Source organism: Nicotiana tabacum, chromosome 22, assembly GCF_000715075.1.
Source record: "Nicotiana tabacum cultivar K326 chromosome 22, ASM71507v2, whole genome shotgun sequence".
Taxonomy (NCBI): domain Eukaryota; kingdom Viridiplantae; phylum Streptophyta; class Magnoliopsida; order Solanales; family Solanaceae; genus Nicotiana; species Nicotiana tabacum.
The window spans coordinates 19959803-19980327 of NC_134101.1; the positions used below are offsets into that span (position 1 = coordinate 19959803).

At 33.3% G+C, this 20525-nt stretch overlaps 1 protein-coding gene and 1 non-coding gene across 2 annotated transcripts; one reads left to right on the forward strand and one right to left on the reverse strand.

The window, feature by feature from the left end:
- Positions 1–7015: 7015 nt before the first annotated feature.
- Positions 7016–7113, forward strand: LOC142176896 (small nucleolar RNA Z221/R21b). The gene has a single exon (XR_012705700.1). It is a non-coding gene; the product is annotated as a small nucleolar RNA Z221/R21b (small nucleolar RNA).
- Positions 7114–9073: 1960 nt separating this feature from the next.
- Positions 9074–14606, reverse strand: LOC107812407 (uncharacterized protein C57A10.07). The gene is made up of 3 exons (XM_016637506.2): positions 13551–14606; positions 11273–11397; positions 9074–9662 (listed from the first exon to the last, which is right to left on the reverse strand). The coding sequence occupies exons 1-3, from the start codon at positions 14146–14148 to the stop codon at positions 9345–9347; spliced, it is 1041 nt and encodes a 346-aa protein (XP_016492992.2). The 5' UTR covers positions 14149–14606; the 3' UTR covers positions 9074–9344.
- Positions 14607–20525: the final 5919 nt, after the last annotated feature.

The following is a 20525-nucleotide window of genomic DNA, read 5'->3' on the forward strand; positions in this document are numbered from 1 at the left end:
ACAGAGGAGCCCCCAACAACTCCAGCTGGAGGGCAGGCACCGGAGGTGCCTAGTGTTGTACCAGCCCTCCAGAAGACTCTAGCCCAGTTAGTGATCATGTTCAGCACCTTAGCTCATGATGGATTGATTCCATTAGCTCCCGCCACATCTCAGGCCCGTACTCCTGAGCAGAGGGTCCAGGTTGACCAGGCCCTAGAGTTAATCCCTATGCAGCCGGTAGCTCCGGTTCAGCACGAGACTAGGATAACCGCTTCTGAGGCGGAGCAACTTAGACTTGAGAGGTACAAGAAGTACCACCCATGACTCACCTACCTCCAGCGGATTGGCTACAAATGATGCTCAGGGTTTTCTAGAGGAGTGTCATCGTATTCTCCGTACTATGGGCGTAGCGGAGCCGAGTGGGTTTTCTTTTACCACCTTCCAGCTTAGAGGAGCAGCCTATCAGTGGTGGTATGCTTATGAGTTGAGTAGTCCGGATGTGGCAGCTTCATTTACATGGACTTAGTTCTTGGACATGTTTTTGAGAAAGTATATCCCTCAGAGCCTCTGGGCTTCATGGCGCGCGGAGTTTGAGTAGCTGCGCCATGGTGCTATGACAGTGTCAGAGTATGTAGTCTGTTTCAGTGATTTGACCCGACATGCACCGGCCTTGGTTGCCACAGTTCGAGAGAGGGTTCGTCGTTTTATTGAGGGAATCCACCCCAGCATCCGGATTAGTATGGTGAGGGAGTTGGGTAAAGAGCTTTCTCAAGATTTGATCTTGCAGTCACTCTCTGAATCCTTTTCACAATTCACTATTAATTTCAATATGCATAAAATGGATTGTGATCTTTATAAGATGCTTAACATACTGATTGATTATGAGAATCAACTTGCATCTAAGGAAAAGAAAAGAATTCATGTTGGTTGGAAACTCTTCTAAGAAGAAGGTTAAGAGTAAAAATAAACCTAAGAAGAAGTCTACTGCGCCTAAGGGTAGTGTGACCAAACCCAAAGGCAAAGGAGGCAAAGTTGACCAATCCGATGTTGAATGTTTCTATTTTAAGAAGATAGGACATTGGAAGAGAAACTGCAAGGAGTATCTTGCAACTCTAAATGACAAGAAACAAGGTAAGACTCAAATGAAAAATATTTTCAAAGTTTCTTTAACTACTATTGATGTTTCATTGTGGGTATTATATATTGGCAGTGGTTATAACAGATGCAATACGTTGTAGGGTTCCAAATACGTAGAAGGTTGAAGAAAGGAGAAGTTAATCTACAAGTTGGAAATGGTGCAAAAGTTGCGATCGTAGTTACAGGATCAATTTCTTTAATAATGCCTACGAGCAAAGTACTTATGTTGGATGATTGTTATTATATTCCTAAATTTATTTCGAACATAATATCAGCTTCTATATTAGACAAACGTGGTTTTCGCATTATTATAAGCAATGGTATTTGCTCTATTTATTATGGTGATAATTTATATGTGAATGGCTATCTCCAATATGATGTTTATGTCTTACCTAATGTGAATGCTAATTCGATTATGCATATTTTAAGTATTAAGAGGAAAAAAAACAATCAAGTAAATCATACATACCTTTGACATTGTAGGCTTAGTCATATTAGAGAGAGAAAAATTAACAAGTTGTACAAGAAATTGTACCTTGACAAGTATGATTTTGAATCATATCCAACTTATGAATCTTGTCTCAAAGGAAAAATGACCAAATCTCCATTTATTAGATGTGGAGAAAGAGCTACTGAATTATTGGGACTAATTCATACATATGTTTGTGGGCCCATAAAAATTCAAGCTAGAGGTGGATATTCTTACTTCATCAACTCCACTGATGATATGTCAAGATATGGATTTGTGTATCTTATGAAACACAAATCTGAATCTTTTGAAATGTTCAAAAGGTTCCGTAGTGAAGCTGAGAAACATACGGGTAAAAGTATCAAGGTACTAAGGTCTGATAGAGGTGGAGAATATCTTAGTGAAGATTCTACGAGGTATCTCAAAGAGAATGGGATTCTCTCACAGTAGACACCTCCAGGAACACCACAACATAATGGTGTGTCTGAAAGGAGAAATCAAACCTTATTAGATATGGTGAAATCTATGACGGGGTTCATTAATCTTCCAATATATTTATGGGGATATGTTTTAGAAGAAGCAACATACTTACTTAATAAGGTTCCAACTAAGTCAGTCTCTACAACACCATATGAGATATGGAAAGGATGCAAGCCTAACCTTAAGCATATTAAAGTTTGGGGTTGTCCAACTTAGGTTAAGAGACTGCAATCTGATAAACTTGACTCAATTATGATAAGTGTAGGTTCATTAGGTATCCCAAAGAAACAATGAGATATTATTTCTATCACCCTTCCGACCATAAAGTGTTTGTGGCTAAAAGAGCAACCTTTTTGGAGAGAGAATTTCTTTTAGAAGGAAATTGTAGTAGAAAAATAGAATTTGATGAAGTTCAAGAAACCAATGAATCAACACAATATCAAGATCATGAGACACAAGTTGAAGAACCTTTATTGGATATTTTGAAGTTGACAAGTAAGTTGACATCTTCAACGGTTGAAGTTCAAGAACTAAATGTAGTTCAAGAACAGGTTAATGAACCAGTTCCAAACCAAATTGAACAACAACCAAATCCAACATAAGGTGAGCAAGTTGTACAAAAACCTCTTAGAAGGTCTACACGAGAACGTCAGGTACCAACTAGATTAAATCTAATGGTACAAGATGATGTATCAAATGAGGTTGATCATAATGATGATGACCCTAAGACCTATGAAGAGGCGATACAAAGTTCTGACCATGAGAGATGGCAAAAGGCTATGGAATCCGAAATAAAATCCATGAAGAAAAATAACGTATGGACTTTAGTTAAACCTTCAAAGGATACAAAACCTATAGGTTGTAAATGGGTTTTTAAGAAAAAGATTAGAGCAGACGGAAAGGTGGAGACCTACAAAGCACGTCTTGTTGCCAAGGGATATCGTTAGAAAGAAGGAGTCGACTATGATGAGACTTTCTCTCCCATGGCAATGCTTAAATCAATTCGGCTTTTGCTTGCTATGGCAGCATACTAGGATTATGAAATATGATAAATGGATGTGAAAACAATTTTTCTTAATGGTGAGTTAGAAGAGGATGTGTACATGACACAACCTGAAGGTTTCACATCTTCGCTTGATCATAATAAAATTTGCAAGCTATATAGATCCATCTATGGACTAAAGCAAGCTTCTCGAAGTTGGAATATTCACTTTAATAAGATAATTGAAAAGTTCAATTTTGTTAGATGCGAAGAAGAGCCTTGTGTGTACAAAAAGGTTAGTGGGAGCACAATTATATTCTTAATACTTTATGTTGATGATATATTGCTCATCGAAAATGTTGTACCAGCATTGCAAAGTACCAATATTTGGCTATCTGAACAGTTCTCCATGAAAGACTTGGGAGAATCAGCTTATATATTGGGAATAAAGATCTATAGAGATAGATATAAGAAGCTGCTTGGGCTTTCCCAGCATTTATACATTGATAACATCTTAAAGGGGTATAATATGAATAATTCCAAAAGAGGCTATCTACCGATAGGCACTGGAATTACTCTCAGTAGGGAGGATTGTCCTAAAACACCTATAGAGAGAGAACGCATGAGTAGGATCCCATACACTAGTGCAGTGGGAGATATCATGTATGCTATGACATGTACACGTCCTGATATGGCTTATGCACTTGGAGTGACTAGCCGATATCAGGCAAATCCTGGTGAGGAACATTAGAAGGTGGTGAAGACCATTCTTAAGTACTTAAGAAGGACTAAAGACTAAAGACCAATTCCTCATTTATGGAGATTCTGAGTTGAAACTTGAAGGTTATACTGATGCAAGTTTCTCTTCAGATAGAGATGATAGCAAATCTATTTATGGTTATGTATTCACCTTAAATGGTTGTGCAGTGAGTTGGAAAAGTTCCAAACAAGCTACAGTAGCTGATTCAGTGACTGAAGCATAATATATAGCAGCTAGTAAAGCTGCTAAGGAAGTTGTATGGATGAAAAAGTTCTTAATTGAACTTGGTATGGTTCGTTCAATAGAATGTGCAGTTCCATTATTGTGTGACAATACTGGAGCCATTGCTCAAGCAAAAGAACTAAGATCACACCAAAAATCCAAACACGTTCTGCGAAGGTATCACTTGATAAGAGAGATCATTGAACGTGGAGACGTCGAGATTCAAGAGGTTGATGGAAAGGAAAATGTTGCAGACCCTTTCACTAAAGCTCTTGGAGCAAAGGAGTTTGACAAGCACAAGTGAAAAATGGGAATGAAGCACAAGATCGATTGGCTCTAGTGCAAGTGGTAGATTGTTAAGGATATATTAGATATGCCCTAGATCCAATCTCATATTTGATGATTTGAACATATTTTTGTGAATGTTATTTGATATAAAAATATATGGCATTTGATATTCGCTTATCATAGTTATTATTAATTGCTTGATTAACTTAATAAGGCCCTTAATTAAATTTTGAGACTTGTCATTATGATGGAGATCATGATAATGAGAGTAAAGTCTCTTATAATTTAATCTAAATTTTGTTCTTGATCGTAGGATTATTAATTTGGACATTGGTAATCCGGTTAGATCAGTATTTATATGATCGTCTTAATAGAATAAAGATTAGTTGATCTCATTAACTAAATCACATAAATAGATGATGAATATAGAGATATGATCATTGAACCGATTCATTGAATAATTCCTAATTGTTAGAATTACCATAAGATGTCAATAGGATATTTTCTAGAAAAATGTGATGTAAGAGTTTCATTTGATCTGATATCATCATAGTGATTGACAAGTTATTTATTATTTTTTGATACTAGATACCTTTGGCCCTAGGGCGATAGTTGAAAGAATATTGGGTACAGTTAAATACTTATAGAATTAGTGATTGATCAAGATGGAATATGTCAACTCTTGATAATGAGTTTAAGCTCCATGTTGTCATAAATTATAACCGACCAAACTAAGACCCTGGCTAAGGCGATTGAATGAAAGAAGAAAAGAGTCTCTTAGGTCAGTCAATTGTCGATTATATTTGACATGAACATATAGTTGGTCGCCTATTAGGATTTGGCAGTTGAACCATATCCTAGGGTGACCCATAGTTATAAGGACAGAAGGAATTAATACATTATTCTTCTACGGGTTATTGAGAGTAAATTGTATACTTCATGCTATCCGGTCATTAAGGAGTATTGCTAGACGCCACCCTTGATTCGTATATTAATGTGATCAATTTACTACCAGCTTAGTAATGAATCTATGGGGTCGCACACTAACGAGTGTTCTGATCTTTGCTAAAGAACTAATTACTTTATTATTTGATAATTAAATTAAAGAATTTAATTAGTCAAATAAATTTAGTTATTAACTCAAATAAAATATTATTATATTCTTTGCTAGCATGGAGGATATAATTAATATTCTGGACAAGTTGAAGTTTTCTATTTGAAATAGAAATTTAAATTATATCTCTTGGTTTGTGTGTGTGTGTGTGTGTGTGTGTGTGTGTGTGTATATATATATATATATATATATATATATATATATATATATATATATATATATATATATTATTATTATTAACTTGATTGTGAAATTCAATTAGGAATTGAATTCCTAAAGAGTTCGTCAAATTCAACTTATTGGGATGGAATTTGAATTTTTTAATAGGAAAATAGTTCTAAAACTAAAATCCAAGTTTGAATTGGAATAGGAATGTGAAAGTTCATAAATGAGAATTCCAATTGGAATTGGATTCCATAAAGAGTCGGATTTGTATTTTCCATCAAATCTCATAAGGCATGTGATTTGTATTTTCCAATGGAAATTATGTATATATATGTGAGTCCTTATTAAGAATTGGTTATATAGATCTTATACATATTGTAAAGTCACGCAGAAACCAAGAGAGTTATTCTTGAGAAGAAAATCACTTTGAGAAAGTAATAGTACAATCAAAGCAAAGATAGAAAATACTAGTATAAAAAAATTATTTCTTATTTTTTTATCTTTGAGTTAAGATTTTTTAGAGACATTTTAACATAATATTTTCATTCAATTTGTTCGCGGGGTTTCATTAATCAAAGAGTTGATAACAAAGATCAGTCTCGGTGTAGATACACATATAGTTTTCGCACTATCGAAGAAATTTTAAAACGAGACTCTATTCACGAAGTACTTCTTAAATCCGATCTTTAACATATAAATAAATTTTAAACACCAAAAATTCTGCCGAGAATTATTATTGTCTTCCGCTGCATACCTCTATCAATCCCACATTCCCAACATTGCCCCAAGCTTCATGTGAGATACTCTTAACATGAATGCCAAAGCTGGATGAGCAACATTAGCCTTTTGCCTATATAGTGTGAGCAGTCTTTTCTTGATTAGGCGGTAATTTTTGTAAATATGATGGTGTTCACGATCTGATATCAAATACAAAAGTGATTTTCCAAAGATATATTCTTTGAGAAATGATTTTGGCCACAAAAGTATTTTCATGTTGCAATTGCTCTCCTTTTTCATTTCCCTTCCAAATAATTTAGAAACTTTATTAGAACAAAAATTTGAATACTTGAAATTGAATTGAAGTCTTTATATTCAGTTGCTCAATAGAGTAAAGTTGGACGCGAGTTGATGGTAGGACCTCCGTTAGAAGTAATTGGAGTTAAGTGTAATGAAGTAAAACAAGTGGTGTTAGAATGTACTTTTCATTTTTTAATATTGTAATATTGGGAACCGAGGCGAACAAGATGGTAATCTCACACGATTTAGGGTTTCTACTCTTCGTTTCTAGCCTTATAAAGCGAGCGCAGTAGCTACTTCCAGATCTCAACCTCATTTCTCTTTATTTCCCTACCCCCGCCTCCACACACACACGTGGAGTTTTATTTATCGTTTTCGTATATTCAGTTGAAGAGCTGTGATGAGATGTGATGAGATCTGGAGATAGTCATGCACCACTCTTACAAAATTTATTTTTTGAGTGATGATAAATTTCTCATACCCATTTTGCTTCTGAGCTCTTATATATGCTTTTCGATTTTACTACTATTAAACACCCAGTGGAGGATTTTTCATAGGAAATGTTTAAGATTTACCAATAAATAATTTTTCCTTCAAAGGAGGAGCCGCGTGATGCGATCGAAAGATCGAACCATGATGCGGACCGTACCACAGCCTAAAGCTTCTGGGGATGAACTTTGGTTTCTGATGGCTCCTTGTATACTTATTACTATTATTTTTTATTATTCATTTGCCTCTGGTTTCTGATTTATTTTGCTGTGTTATATCCTCTACTCCCTTGAGAGAGACGACGATGAGAAGGAAATATGGAGTAATTGGAAAAGGAGGAGGGAGTTTGAGGAGCTGTTGGGGTGGGAGGCGTGGGAAGATATCATCTTTACTTTTCCTGCGAAGGAAATATAAGAATTAGGCATCTTCCCGACTCCCCCAATACCACTGGCTTTCAATTCATTTCTCCCTTTCCTGATGCTCCTCCTGTTGCAAGATCAGTTGCATAATGGTTTTTTTGGTACTACTACATTGGATAGACCAGTGATGATTATGTCGAAGTTAGTGGTCGTTTGGTTTAATGGATAAAACAAAAATGATCATTTAAGTATTATCCCTTTTTTGGTTAGTTATCTCAGTATAATTTATACAATGAGTAATAATCTTGGAATAAAGTAGTAAAAGTGGTAATCTTATAATTAATACAACATATTTCCTATGTGAACTTGTTTGATTGAGTATGGACAAAAAAAATTAAACTTTTGAAATTTGAACTTTTAAACAAGTTAGAATATTTGTATGACATATATCATACGGCTATACATGTTTTTTATTATGGGTAAAATTAGATATTTAAGTTAAATTATTTTCAAAATTATGGGTAGAATTTGAAGTTAAATTATTTTAAATTTTAAACGAGGTTATTTTTTAAAGAATTAACCCAAATAGACTCATGTCTTTTTACTTAAATTAAAAATATCCGTGGGAGATATAATACATGTATAATTTTTGTATATATCATGTATATTTATGTATAATAAATGTATAATTTATATATATAATTAGAAAAATTAAATAATATATATGATCGTCTATTTGGGTAAAGATTTCTTTTTCTTTTTGAAAGAATCCAGTGCAGATCTTACTCTTATCTGAAGGCGTAGAGAGATTATAGATTTCCATAAATTAAAACAGAGGAAGTATCAAATTCTAGCACTGTATGATATAACAGTTCATTTACCAAGGTTCACTGGATTGATTAGCAGAAAATAGAGTTTTATCAAATTGCCACATAAAGAAGGCTGTATTTGGGTTCCGATTAGATCGAAGGTTTGAACTAAAATTCAATAATTGTTCTACAGATCTATATAAGATATCTGGAGAGGTTGTTTTGGTGGACTTCAAATCTAACTTCGTACGTCCGCATAAGTAACTTTAAATAAAGAATTGCGTTTGGAAATTTAAAATTTCAAATCATTATAATCTTCTTGTCAGCTTTCACCTCAAGACCAATTCAGAACCTAATCATGTACTGATCTTGTATAAAGATTATTGCCTCGTGAATTAATCAGCAGGCATTTGGACTATGTATAGTTGATGAAACAGTAATTGTAGACAACTCTTTTCAAATGTCATATTGGTTTCCGGGCATCCAAAATTTTAAGGTGGTGAGCTTTACAAGAGCTAAAAAGTGCTCATCAGAGAAAATGAGGTTAAGAATTACACATCCTCGATATGAAAATCTCTAAGGCAATTGTCAAACCAAACTCAATTGCAATTGTAAAAACTGTCAAAGATCTCTAAGAAAGAATTTTGTTATGTTAAAGTATATGAGTCATTTTAAGAGTTTTACCAGCAGAATGATTCAGGTCGCAACGATCCTCTGGTAGAAATATTAGTATTGTCTTCTAATACTGAATAACAAGCCCACAAGAACATTGGCAGCAGAAATCAATGACAAGAACCAACATATCGGTAGAGGAGGTATCTTATATACATGCTTCTTAACCTGAGTAAAGTGACACCAGGTAGTATCTGCACTTTTAAATAATCGACAGTATTTATAACATCTTTTAAACCAGACTGAACTTGCCGTTTTATTTCTCTACATTAGTTGCTTGCTATTCCAATATAACAAATACAAGGAGAGTACATAGGAAGAATTAATAGAAGAAGTTACCTATATTTTATGACATCGGCTTTTAATTGCTATCTTCTAATTTTTCAGAACTATGAAATTCTATTAGGCCCAAGGTAGGGAACCTGAATATGGAGCTGTTCCACAATATCTGAACAAACCCTCAATTTCAGGACACCCATTAGGATAAGGGATTGAACGATGAAAAGGATCACGACCAAGTTTCTTGCGACGAAGAGAACCTTTACAGCCGTAAGGATCTTCTTGAAACTGTGTTCTCACCAGTGCTTCTCCTTTCAAAGCTGCTTCCCTTGAAGTTTGGGAAGATGATGTCCCTGAATAAAAGAATCTTGTTTCTGGAAATCCAATTGCAGACCGATGCAGATGCTTAAATCTCTTCTCCTTGAAATCATAGCCTACAACCTGCACAGTAGTTGAACAAGATTATTAAGACCTTGTTACTCCTTTCCTTGCACAGGAACTCACTTAGCATCTCGCTTAACAATACAAATCGAGAGACGGACATGCAAAAAATTAAAGAATTGCTGATCAAGTGATCATGGCCATCATATGTGAGCTTGCTACTTCTTTCATCGCATAAGAACTCACTAAGCATTGGCACTACAAATACGAATAGAGAGACGCAAACATGCATAAAATAAGAAATTGCTGATCATAGCCATCAAATGTTAAGTACTTAATTTGGAGACCATAGACAAATGAAGATGCATGTACAAACAACTAATATGCCTTAGTCTCGAACAAGTTGGGATAGGCTATATGAATATGCCTCTGTGATCTATGCTCACATTGCCAGTTGCAAGCCAAGATAAAGAAGACTTGTGATAGGCTGGCAACCAATGTAAAACTAGCCAATTTGTGATGAATCCACACCATACAAAATGAAGAGTCATGTAGCCACACAAATTTTAAAATACACCAAAATATAAATAATACATGGAATAAAGATGATATGGGAAAAATAAATTTTCTCAATGCTTGTGCAACAGATATCGTTCAAAGCTGCTAAAATGAATACTTGAGTTGTTAGATCGGAACCAAGTGAAAATTTAATTGAGAAGAGATTAAAAAATTACCGGATATAGAGAATACAATAACAAAAAGCAATAAGCAAGACTACTAATTCATTGAGCATACACCAATACATCTTCCACTACATGATTAATATAAGAGTCTGAAAAGTCTTTCATAGATACAAAGGGCATTATTTTAGATTCTTGAGACAGAGCTCTTGCTATATAATACCTGGACCTAGTACTGCAGAAGGAAGCCTGTTGAGATTATTATATCACCCTCATTTGGATGTTTCCTTATGTGCTGGTAACGGGAAAGCCCAAAGGTTACTCCTGTACACACCCCCCCCCCCCGGCATGGTAATAATTTGTTCTTTCTATGACCACATCAATGTTTGAATGTTCAACTTCTCATTATAGGCTAAGGAAAAGGTCATGTCTCTTTTGTTACGTCCAAACTCCTGAGTTCCATTGCACAGGAGTATGTTTTTGGCAGTAGTATACAAAATACAAACAGCTCCATAGGTTCTACCACTAGACATAATTTTATTTGGGGTATCACGCTGAAAAGAAAAGAATACAAAGTTGTAACAAGTAACAACAATACTAGGATCCTTTGAATTTATGTTTGTAAGTTTATTTAGCAGAAAAGTTGGCAACAGCTTATGGAGGTACACTGCCTTGATTGCTACGTGCTGAACGTTATTGGGCAAAAAACAAGGGAGTGATCACTGCCTTCAGCACATATGTGGAATACTCTGATGCAAAGGCATCATATGTAAATCTCTTCATGTTTGTTTTAAATGTGCAGATCAAAAGCTAGGCATCTTCTTACTTAAATCTATCGCCTTTAGTTCATTTTTGATGCATATTATCGGTATTTGTGATTGCAGACATCGCCACTGTTAAACAGTTCAATAATGAAAATCTTGGGATTCCTCTATATATTTTATACATGAAATTTGGAGTTTTAGCTATAGAAGGTAATAAATGGCTTACAGTTATATTATGTGGATATGTGCCAGTAAGCTCCCTGAACCGACAAACACTAAAGAGAAGATTCTCAAAACTGTCCCTTGCATGCTCTTCAGTGAGTGCCCTCCCTCTTACACTTTCTTGCTTGCCTGCATACAAAGTGGACAAACAGCAATAACGTTATTATGGTCATGTATCGGGAAAGAAATTATGGTCATGTATGTATGATACTAGATTTTATCATTACAAATGAATTAGAGGCCACATAAAAGAGACGAAGTGAGAGACGTTAATAATTTCGTTGAAGGAATGGATTATAGTTTACGAATTTGTGAATCATTTGGTCAATGCTTCTCAGTTCCAAAAATTGCCGATCATGTGAAGAGGCACAATTATTTTTGAAATGGGAAAATCCAGTGAAAATCTTTCAATAAAATGACTGAGCAATTGGACTTAGATCTTACAACTGTGTAACTGGAGAATGAACCTATTTGCAAGCTGGACGCGCTATCCTGGTGATATATGGAAAAATGAAAAGCCAGTTCTAATGAACAAGATATAAAGAAATCAGGCATATTAAGGGCCACCAATTAGGAGAGGTATGTACCAGATGGTAGTTCATATGACAAATTGAAATTAATCTTAGATATGACACTCAATGCTTTTGTTCTCTTGTTGAATGGGAAAAGATGGCAGCGGTCTGACGAATAAAAAATTAAGCATTTCAAACATCCAGATTATCTCATAACATAGAGCTCCCTTCATCTAACAAAAGACAATCGCTTTCCATCATGGATACCACCTTTCACCACAAATGGGATTACATGAATCACAAGTCCAGTGAAAAGAAACACTTCTACCGAGTAATGATGCTCCGAAGACCAACAGAATAATGGGAACATAAAATTTATGAATATAGCCCAATTTAGTATCTAGCTTTGACCTCCACCTCCAATTAACTAAACAAAAACGCAGCCATGGATCACCATATCTGATGGAGTTACATCACTAAATTCTTGCCTTGTCACCACTCTTAGTTTTAGGAACGAACTACGGTTATGAACTTGTGAATCTTTTGGTCAATGCTTCTAAGGTCGGAAAATTATTTGCATAAGGGTGCTAATCATTTGAAGTGGCACATTTACTATTAAAAATGGGAAGAGCCATTGGAATGTCAGAAAAATGAGTAATCGCGACTTAGGTCTTAAAACTATATATCGGGAGGATGAACCTTCCGCAAGCTAGACGCGCTATCATGGTGATATCTGAAAAAATGAAATGATTGTTCTAGTGGATAACATATAACCAAATCTCAAACATATTAAGAGCCACACGAAATGTGTGAGAGGTACGTGTCAGATGGTAGTTCATATTACAAATTGAAATTAACCTGAGATATGAAAAATTGAAACTAACCTTAGATATTCCACATGCTTCAGATATCTCAGCGTATTTCAACAATGAAGTATAATAAAAGGGTTTGGAAGACTAAAAATATTATAACACAGTCGAACTTTTGCAAAGGAACAGAGGACCATAGCTCTTCAGTTGGTTTATCTGCTCTAGTCAATTTAGCTTTCTATACACAGAAACAGAGGCGACTCAACAGAATTGGTGGCCTAAAGCCAAACCTTAAGAAAAGGCCTTTAATTTTTATAAATAAAATTTTACATGTTTTTCTTCTTGTTGTTAAGGTGGTGTATAGACCATCTTGTACGTATTTTGACTATGCACTGGATATCTGATAACTCTACACATCAAAGCTTCGATATTATTAACATCCATGGTCAAGATAATGTTTTATAAGTTTTTATCATGTAATGATATCACTTTGTTAAGTATTATATGTTAAAATATAATTAGGTATTTGGAATAGTTCAAGTCTATTTTGAATTGAAACAGCTGTTGATTCACTCTTTGTAAGAAATATTAACTTTAAAAAATACTACAAGAGACTTTTATTTTATCTTTTTAATTGTCAATAACGTCATCAAATTGTTCTTTATTATATAATACATTTTTATTAGAAAATTCAGTATTTATCAAAATAACTTCTATCACATTCCAAGAAAACATAAATTTAGTTTCTTTTTCATAATAATAATAAAAATAATTTTACGATATATGTAATACTAAATATAAATAATAGTCATAAAATTCAATTTGGGGGGGCCTAAAGCAATTGCTTTAGTGGCCTTCCCCTAGAGCTGGCACTGCACAGAAACGATAATCTTATACATTTTCGGTTCGATATGAAGTATGTGGGCTACTAACCAGAATCCAGGGAAACACAAGAACTCACCAAACCACCCTTTAGATTCAGCAACAGTCCAGTAACTTTGAGCTTCACTACGCGGCCCAGCATCTTTCCTCGTCTCTCCACCACTGAAGAGGAGCAATGCATCATCGTCATCTGCTGTAATTTCAACCCCCTTCTGTATATGTTGCACAAAGGTTGCAGCTTGACCAGGGTGCTTTTGATAAGACTCTAAAAACCAAGAATCCTCCTTGTCAACTTTCTCACAACTACTACTTGTATAAACTGAATGTCCAGCAACCATAACAAGATTCCTAAACTTCGAGAATGGATATGCAGCATCTACACCCTTATCAAATCTTGCATAATTACCCCTCAACCGAAATCGGCTTTCAGAAACAGACAATACAATGAGAATAATGACCCCAATTGACAAGGATATCATAAACAACATAGCTGGGTGAAGCTTGTAATAACTATGAATTCGTTTTCCCAATGATTTAAGCATCTTGATGGGGTAAAAATTTGAACTTTTTACCTTTCTTGATCTTTTAAGGGTCCCAGATTCCAAGTCAAAATCGCCCCTTGGATATGCCTTGTAAGATTTGGGACTACTAAACCCAAATGAATAGTTTAACTTCATAGATTGAATCCAGCTTATGGGATGATAAAGGGAGATAATTTAAGCATACCCAAGAAACAAATTTGAGTCAATAAATCAGTGGAGCCATGAAATTATAGTTCCAGCACATTGCAAGTAAATTGGGATTGTCTAGCAGCATCCAATTGAATTGAATGATAATTATCAACAGGAAAACACCTTCAAATCAGGGCAAAATGAGGGAAAGAACTCACTCCGTAGAGGAATTTAAGAGAATAGCATCTGAGAGATCAAAACGAACTGTCGATCAGATCGGAAAAGACAGCTTCACTAGATGAATGATTATGAGCTTTGTTCGTTTAGTAATTTCCTCTATGGGTAAGTTAAGGTTGCTGGGTTTCAGATAGAAACTCTATCACAGAATCATATCATAATAAAAAGATGAAGAAAAAAGGATGCTGAGAGTGATCAAGTTTAGGCGAGGAAAAGCCAAAACCATAATCCTTGCCTTTGACTCAAAATAATATATATTTTTTCGTTGAGAAAAAGCCCAAAAACATAATAAAGTAGTGCACTTTTAGTCATAACACTAAACACATTTTAATTTTTAACAGAAATCTAAGATGTGATAAAATATATATTCCCTTTATTTTTCTGTTTACCGAAAGAAATAAAGATGAGAGATTTATCTAGATAGCAAATAGTAAATATACATAAAATTTATTTACTATTTATCTACTTACTGTACGTAAAATATACATTTTACTAAAAAATATTAAACACCGTTATTTTTTATTTGCAATGATTTTTATCTAAATAACCTCAAATGTTATCTAGATTTTTTATTATATACATAATATTTACTATACGTTGACATAAAATAAATATATATTTATTAGATTTTTTTATTTTAAGGGAGTCAACGTATAGTAAATATACATAAAATAAATTTTTTTTTATGTATGTAATAAAAATATCTAGATAACATTTGAGGTTATTTAGATAAAAATCATCGCAAATAAAAATTAACGGTGTTTAATATTTTTTAGTAAAATATATATTTTACTTATAGTAAATAAATAAATAGTATATAAATTCTATGTATATTTACTATTTGCTATCTAGATAAATCTGTCATCTTTATTTCTTTCGATAAACAAGAAAATAAAGGGAACAAATATTTTATCAGATCTTAGATTTCTGTTAAAAATTAAAATGTGTTTAGTGTTATGACTAAAAGTGCACCGCTTTGTTAAAGTAAATGGATTATTAGTGCTCCATGTGGAAGAATATGTATGACTTTGAGTTTAAAGCCAAAGATAATATATGTTTTTGGGCTTTTTCTCAGTATTATGATTAAAAGTGCACCACTTTGTTAAAGTAAATGTATTATTAGTGCTCCATGTGAAAGAATATGTATGACTTTGAGTCTAAAGCCAAAGATCATATATGATTTTGGGCTTTTCCTGTGTGGAGATCTCTGTAAATATTTTATAAGCAACTATAGTTGCCTTAATTTCACTTTAATCCTTTCAAAGTTTTGAGTAATATTTACACTAAAATATCCAATAAGTTGCGGACTCTTTTTTTTCTTTCTTTTTCTTTTTCTTTGGAAAGCTACCTAGAAATCGGATTTGGACGTAATTATATATTTTGACATGTTTGTCTCGTAAAGTAATTACCTGATTAACATGGAATTGAGTGTAATTGGAGAGGTATAATTACAATCTCCAATTCTCTAGGGGAGATGAGAATTTGTGATAATTATACTATGTAATTACAGGGTTACTTTTTAATTTATTTCTTTTTTATTTATATTTATTTTCTTTATAATTTTTTATTTGCATTATTTTAAATTATTTTTTTAATTTTATTTTTACCTTTTAATTTCTTTTTTAATTTACAATATATTATCTTTGTATATTATTTATCTTTTATTTCTCTACGTTTACTTCTTGTGATTCCATGTAATTGATCGTATATTTTATATCTTATTTGTTTTATTTTCTTCATTTTGCGTAACTCCGTTATTATTCTAGTTTTTAAGACTACACCTCCTAATATTAGAAATAATGGATCATTAACAAATATGGCATATAATGAGTGATGTCATTAAAGTAATTTCGTTATTGAATGAGTTATAAACTTATTATGTTTCCTATTCTTAAGTTATATTGGCACTTATTTTTATTATGTTGGAATTTGACACATGTTAAAGTGTTTTTGTTGTGGAATTTTGAAATTGTATTATATTTATGGTTTCAATTTACTTATTTTAGTAGTATTGACTTGTTATTTCACATTGCATATTGTTCGTTTTTTAGTTAGAATTGATATATTAGTTTTGTCAAACATTTGCATAATGTTATGACATTATATTTATAAATATTAATTTATTTTATCAAACATGCATTCCATGATGTTCTTACAAAACGTATGTTTTTAGTTTTTATAATTAATTAAACTAAATATTATTAATTTAAAAATTATATATCAATTATTTTTACAATATTAGTTATAAATATATGATTACTAATTAGTGTATATTCAAGAAAAAATATGCATCTTAAATATAAAATCTAATATTATTTGTACTTATAAAAAATTATTTATAGGCATATATTTATTACATTAACTTTTAAGTTTTGAGAATTACTTCATTTAAAATTTAATCTAACTGTGTAATTACACTTGCGTAACCAAACAACACGCTTGTAATTGCAATGTAATTACGTTACGACAAACAAACATGTCGTTGTAATTACTAAGTTGTGTAATTACTACCCTAGTAATTACACCAATTTCAATTATGGGGTGACTTTCCAAACAGATCCTAAAGGTAAAAAAAATTAACTTTTAAAAAATAAATTTCTGAAATCTTGAGAAGGAAACTACCATCCCAATTGTGTTCAACAATGTGTTGTCCTTCCTGCTAAGCCCTATAGGCGGATATAGGATTTGAACTTTATGAGTTCTTAGCATTTGGATAAAAGTGATACTTTCAACAAAAAGTCACTATGGTTACTGTTTGGTGAATAAAACAAAAGTGACGTTAAGAAATGTACAATGAGATTCGAACCCCCGCAAGATATTCAGGAACATAGCTTAAGCTGGTTCCTCCGTTTGTCACTGGACCAATATCTGATTTTGCTTATTGGTTCCAAATTAAAAATACTTATATATTTAATAGATTTCTCAATATAAATACGAAATTCGGGTAAAAGTTATTGGGTTCCTGGGACATACCCGTTACTGTAGATCCACCCTGCCTACATCAACAGAAAACGAAACTTGACATGACAAATATTCAATTTGAGAACGAAACTAAGAAAGAGTATTTTCTTTGCTTCACAAGTCTAAATTAGAAAAAAAAAAAGCTAGAACAATTTCTAGCAATAAACTATATTTTTGGTTCCATTATATGTTAGTTGTGCACGAGAAATACTAGAGTTCTTCCTTTTGCTAGGTTCGTCATAACTTTTATCGAGGACAGATACGGAACTTCAACGGTTTGTTTGGAAGATTGTTATGTATTATTTCATGATGTATAATATAATATTGTATTGTATTGTCTTGTATTGTTTTGATACATATAATATTTGAATAAATTGTAATATTTGCCGTCGTTTTATGATGTCATGCACCAACAATATGAAGAATAAACTTGGATTATAAAGAAAAAGTAAGGTATGAGGTAGCATTATTATATTAAAAGGTGGGGTAAAGGATAAAATAAGATTATTTAATAATAAAAAAAGGCAAGATGAGAAAAAAATAAGGTTACGATATGACCACACCAAATCGATCGTTCCATAAGGTGACAGATTTAATGATACGATATAATATAATTTAAGTAACTATCAAAACAAATATTATTTTAAAGTAACAAATTGATACAATACTACATATAACAACTATCCAAACAAGGTGTAAGTAGCCAATACAACATTGAGCCTTAATTAATTGAATAACATATCATACTTCTCTTTAAATCTCTTCTTAATCTTCCTTATAATGTTATTCTCCTCGAGCCTGGTGATAACTTATGATCGTGATCTCATTCTTATCCCATGAAAGCATGAACCTCAACTTCAAAAAGCTGTCGAGCGATGTGAAAGGAATAACCTTGAATCTTGAGAATAAGAATATATGGATTGTTATCTTTGGTGATACTGCTATTGAAGAAGACGATTGTGTCAAGCGCACTAGATTTATTATGAATGTTCCAGCGGGAAAGACTATGCTAGGGCGTGTGGTTAATGCCTTATGGAATTAAATTCCAAATATAGCATGTATCAGAATGGGATTGTTACACAAATGGCCGGTTTATTTCATTTTTTTAGCTAGTAAACATAGATTATACATAGCTATACATAAATTATACATAAATTAGATATATATTATACATTCGCATGCTATTTTTAATTTAAGAGATTAGATGAGTGGCTATTTGGGTTAATTCTTCTATCAGAATTGGGGTTGTTAGTGGGCTTAGCTCATATGATATTAAAAGGAATTGGGCCATTGTGACTTTCTGGGAGTGTGGGCTGTGAGCTCTTCAGCCCATAATAGACATGCTAGATGACCTCTCCAATTATGAATCAATTAGGCCCACGGGTAATCATCTTCACATTAGTATGTTGAGACATTATTCTGGATAGGGGCGTACGCAGGAATTTTTGTAAGCGGTATCGAAATATATAGAAGAATTGAAATATAACTTTGATTACCATACTCTTAGACAAGAAATAACCTTAGTTTATTGTTTTTGTTGAATCTTAAGTTACAAAAGGTCCTGAGTTCAATTCTAATTCATCACAATTTTTAACCACAAAGGCTCTCTCAAATATATGCATAAGAAAAATGTGCTACTTGAGGTTTGAAACCTTTGACCTCTTATAACAAAATAAAGTACATAACCAACACACCAAGACACAATTTATGTCAAGTGGTGTCATTTTTTCCTACTTACCCATTTTCGTACAATATTAATACATATATTTAGTAAAATTTTCCGACGAAGCGGTGTCGCGTGACACCGTTTCGGTAAGCATGCATCCTCCCCTGATTTTGGAGTTGTTCTGTGACTTTATTAGTCCCATCCCGAGATGTTTTTTAATGTCATTAAAAGGTTATCATACATTATACGATGATATATATATTTTTATTAGAATTGGACAATGCTATTAAATGTGTTTGTGATGCATTTGTTGTGAGTTCAAGAATAGTTGAGTGATGGTTCATTTGACGGGGTGAATTAATGCTTAAACTAACAAACTTTGAGTCGTGACAGGCCCACACTGTAACATATGTACTTAATTAACCCATTTTACCATTTTACAGGTTTGAAAAGAAGAGTGTGCTTTGATGAAATGCATGACTGAACAGAAAGCAAGGAATAATGAAGACCCAGACCAACTACTATGCAACATAAAAGAGCCGAAGGAAGAGACAAACCGAAAAGACAGCTTCAAGGAAAAATTGATATCTTCTAACAACACTAGCACACCACTGGACTTTGACTGCAAGTCTTTCAGAAACATATCTCTTGATGATTAAAACAAAAATCCTGAAAATTACCCAAACTTCATTCCCATTTCAGCATAGGATAAGGAAAGACTATATCAAACATGGAAGCAATCCATCATCATGTCACAACCCAAATTTTCCTATGTAGGATGTCGTGATGATATCTAGTCTCTAATACTAGGTAAGCCTAACACTTACTGAATTAATAGAAGAATTTGACCAACAATTAATAATTATGAAATAGAACCTTATTATACAACTTACAATTTCCAAAATTGGTAGTACAAGTCATAAGCTCTACTGAGTTTACTAGAAAAATCCCTAAATACAACTCTTTGAAATGGAAGTTAAACAATACAAATACAAAATTAGAGGGTGACTCCGAGGCCCGTGAACGCGACAACAGGTTTACCTTGAGTCTCCACAGCTCGACCAACCATCTAATAATCAACAACCGTGGCACCTAGATTTACATAAAAATGTGCAGAAGCGTAGTATGAGTACAACACAGCGATACCTAGTAAGTATCAAGACTAACCTCGGTGAAGTAGTGACAAGGGACAGTCAAGACACCTACCGAACTAAATATTCTGAACAAGTGTGAAGGTGAACTAGCAGAGAAACAATATTAATATAAAGTTAAGCACGATAAGAAATACAAAACAATACTTGCAATAATACACTAATAACAACAACATTTAACAGGAAATAGTCAAGTAGTAATGCCGTAGAGTAAGCTGGACAGAGTCTAAGTCCGGTGAAACCAAATAAAGGAAACCCAACAACAACTCAATAAGAACAACCACTTTCACACCATATCTGTTCGAGCATTTCTACGAGGTGCCGAACCTTAAAATCACAGCTCACGGGTCCCAATTCTTGAACCCTAA

Coding starts and splice junctions, on each gene's coding strand:
- LOC107812407 (XM_016637506.2), bottom strand. CDS start 14,148: ATGAAGTTAAACTATTCATTTGGGTTTAGTAGTCCCAAATCTTACAAG. Junction 11,398..13,550: donor TGAATCTAAAGGGTGGTTTG/GTGAGTTCTTGT, acceptor CTTTGTATGCAG/GCAAGCAAGAAAGTGTAAGA. Junction 9,663..11,272: donor CATATCCACATAATATAACT/GTAAGCCATTTA, acceptor ACTACTGTGCAG/GTTGTAGGCTATGATTTCAA.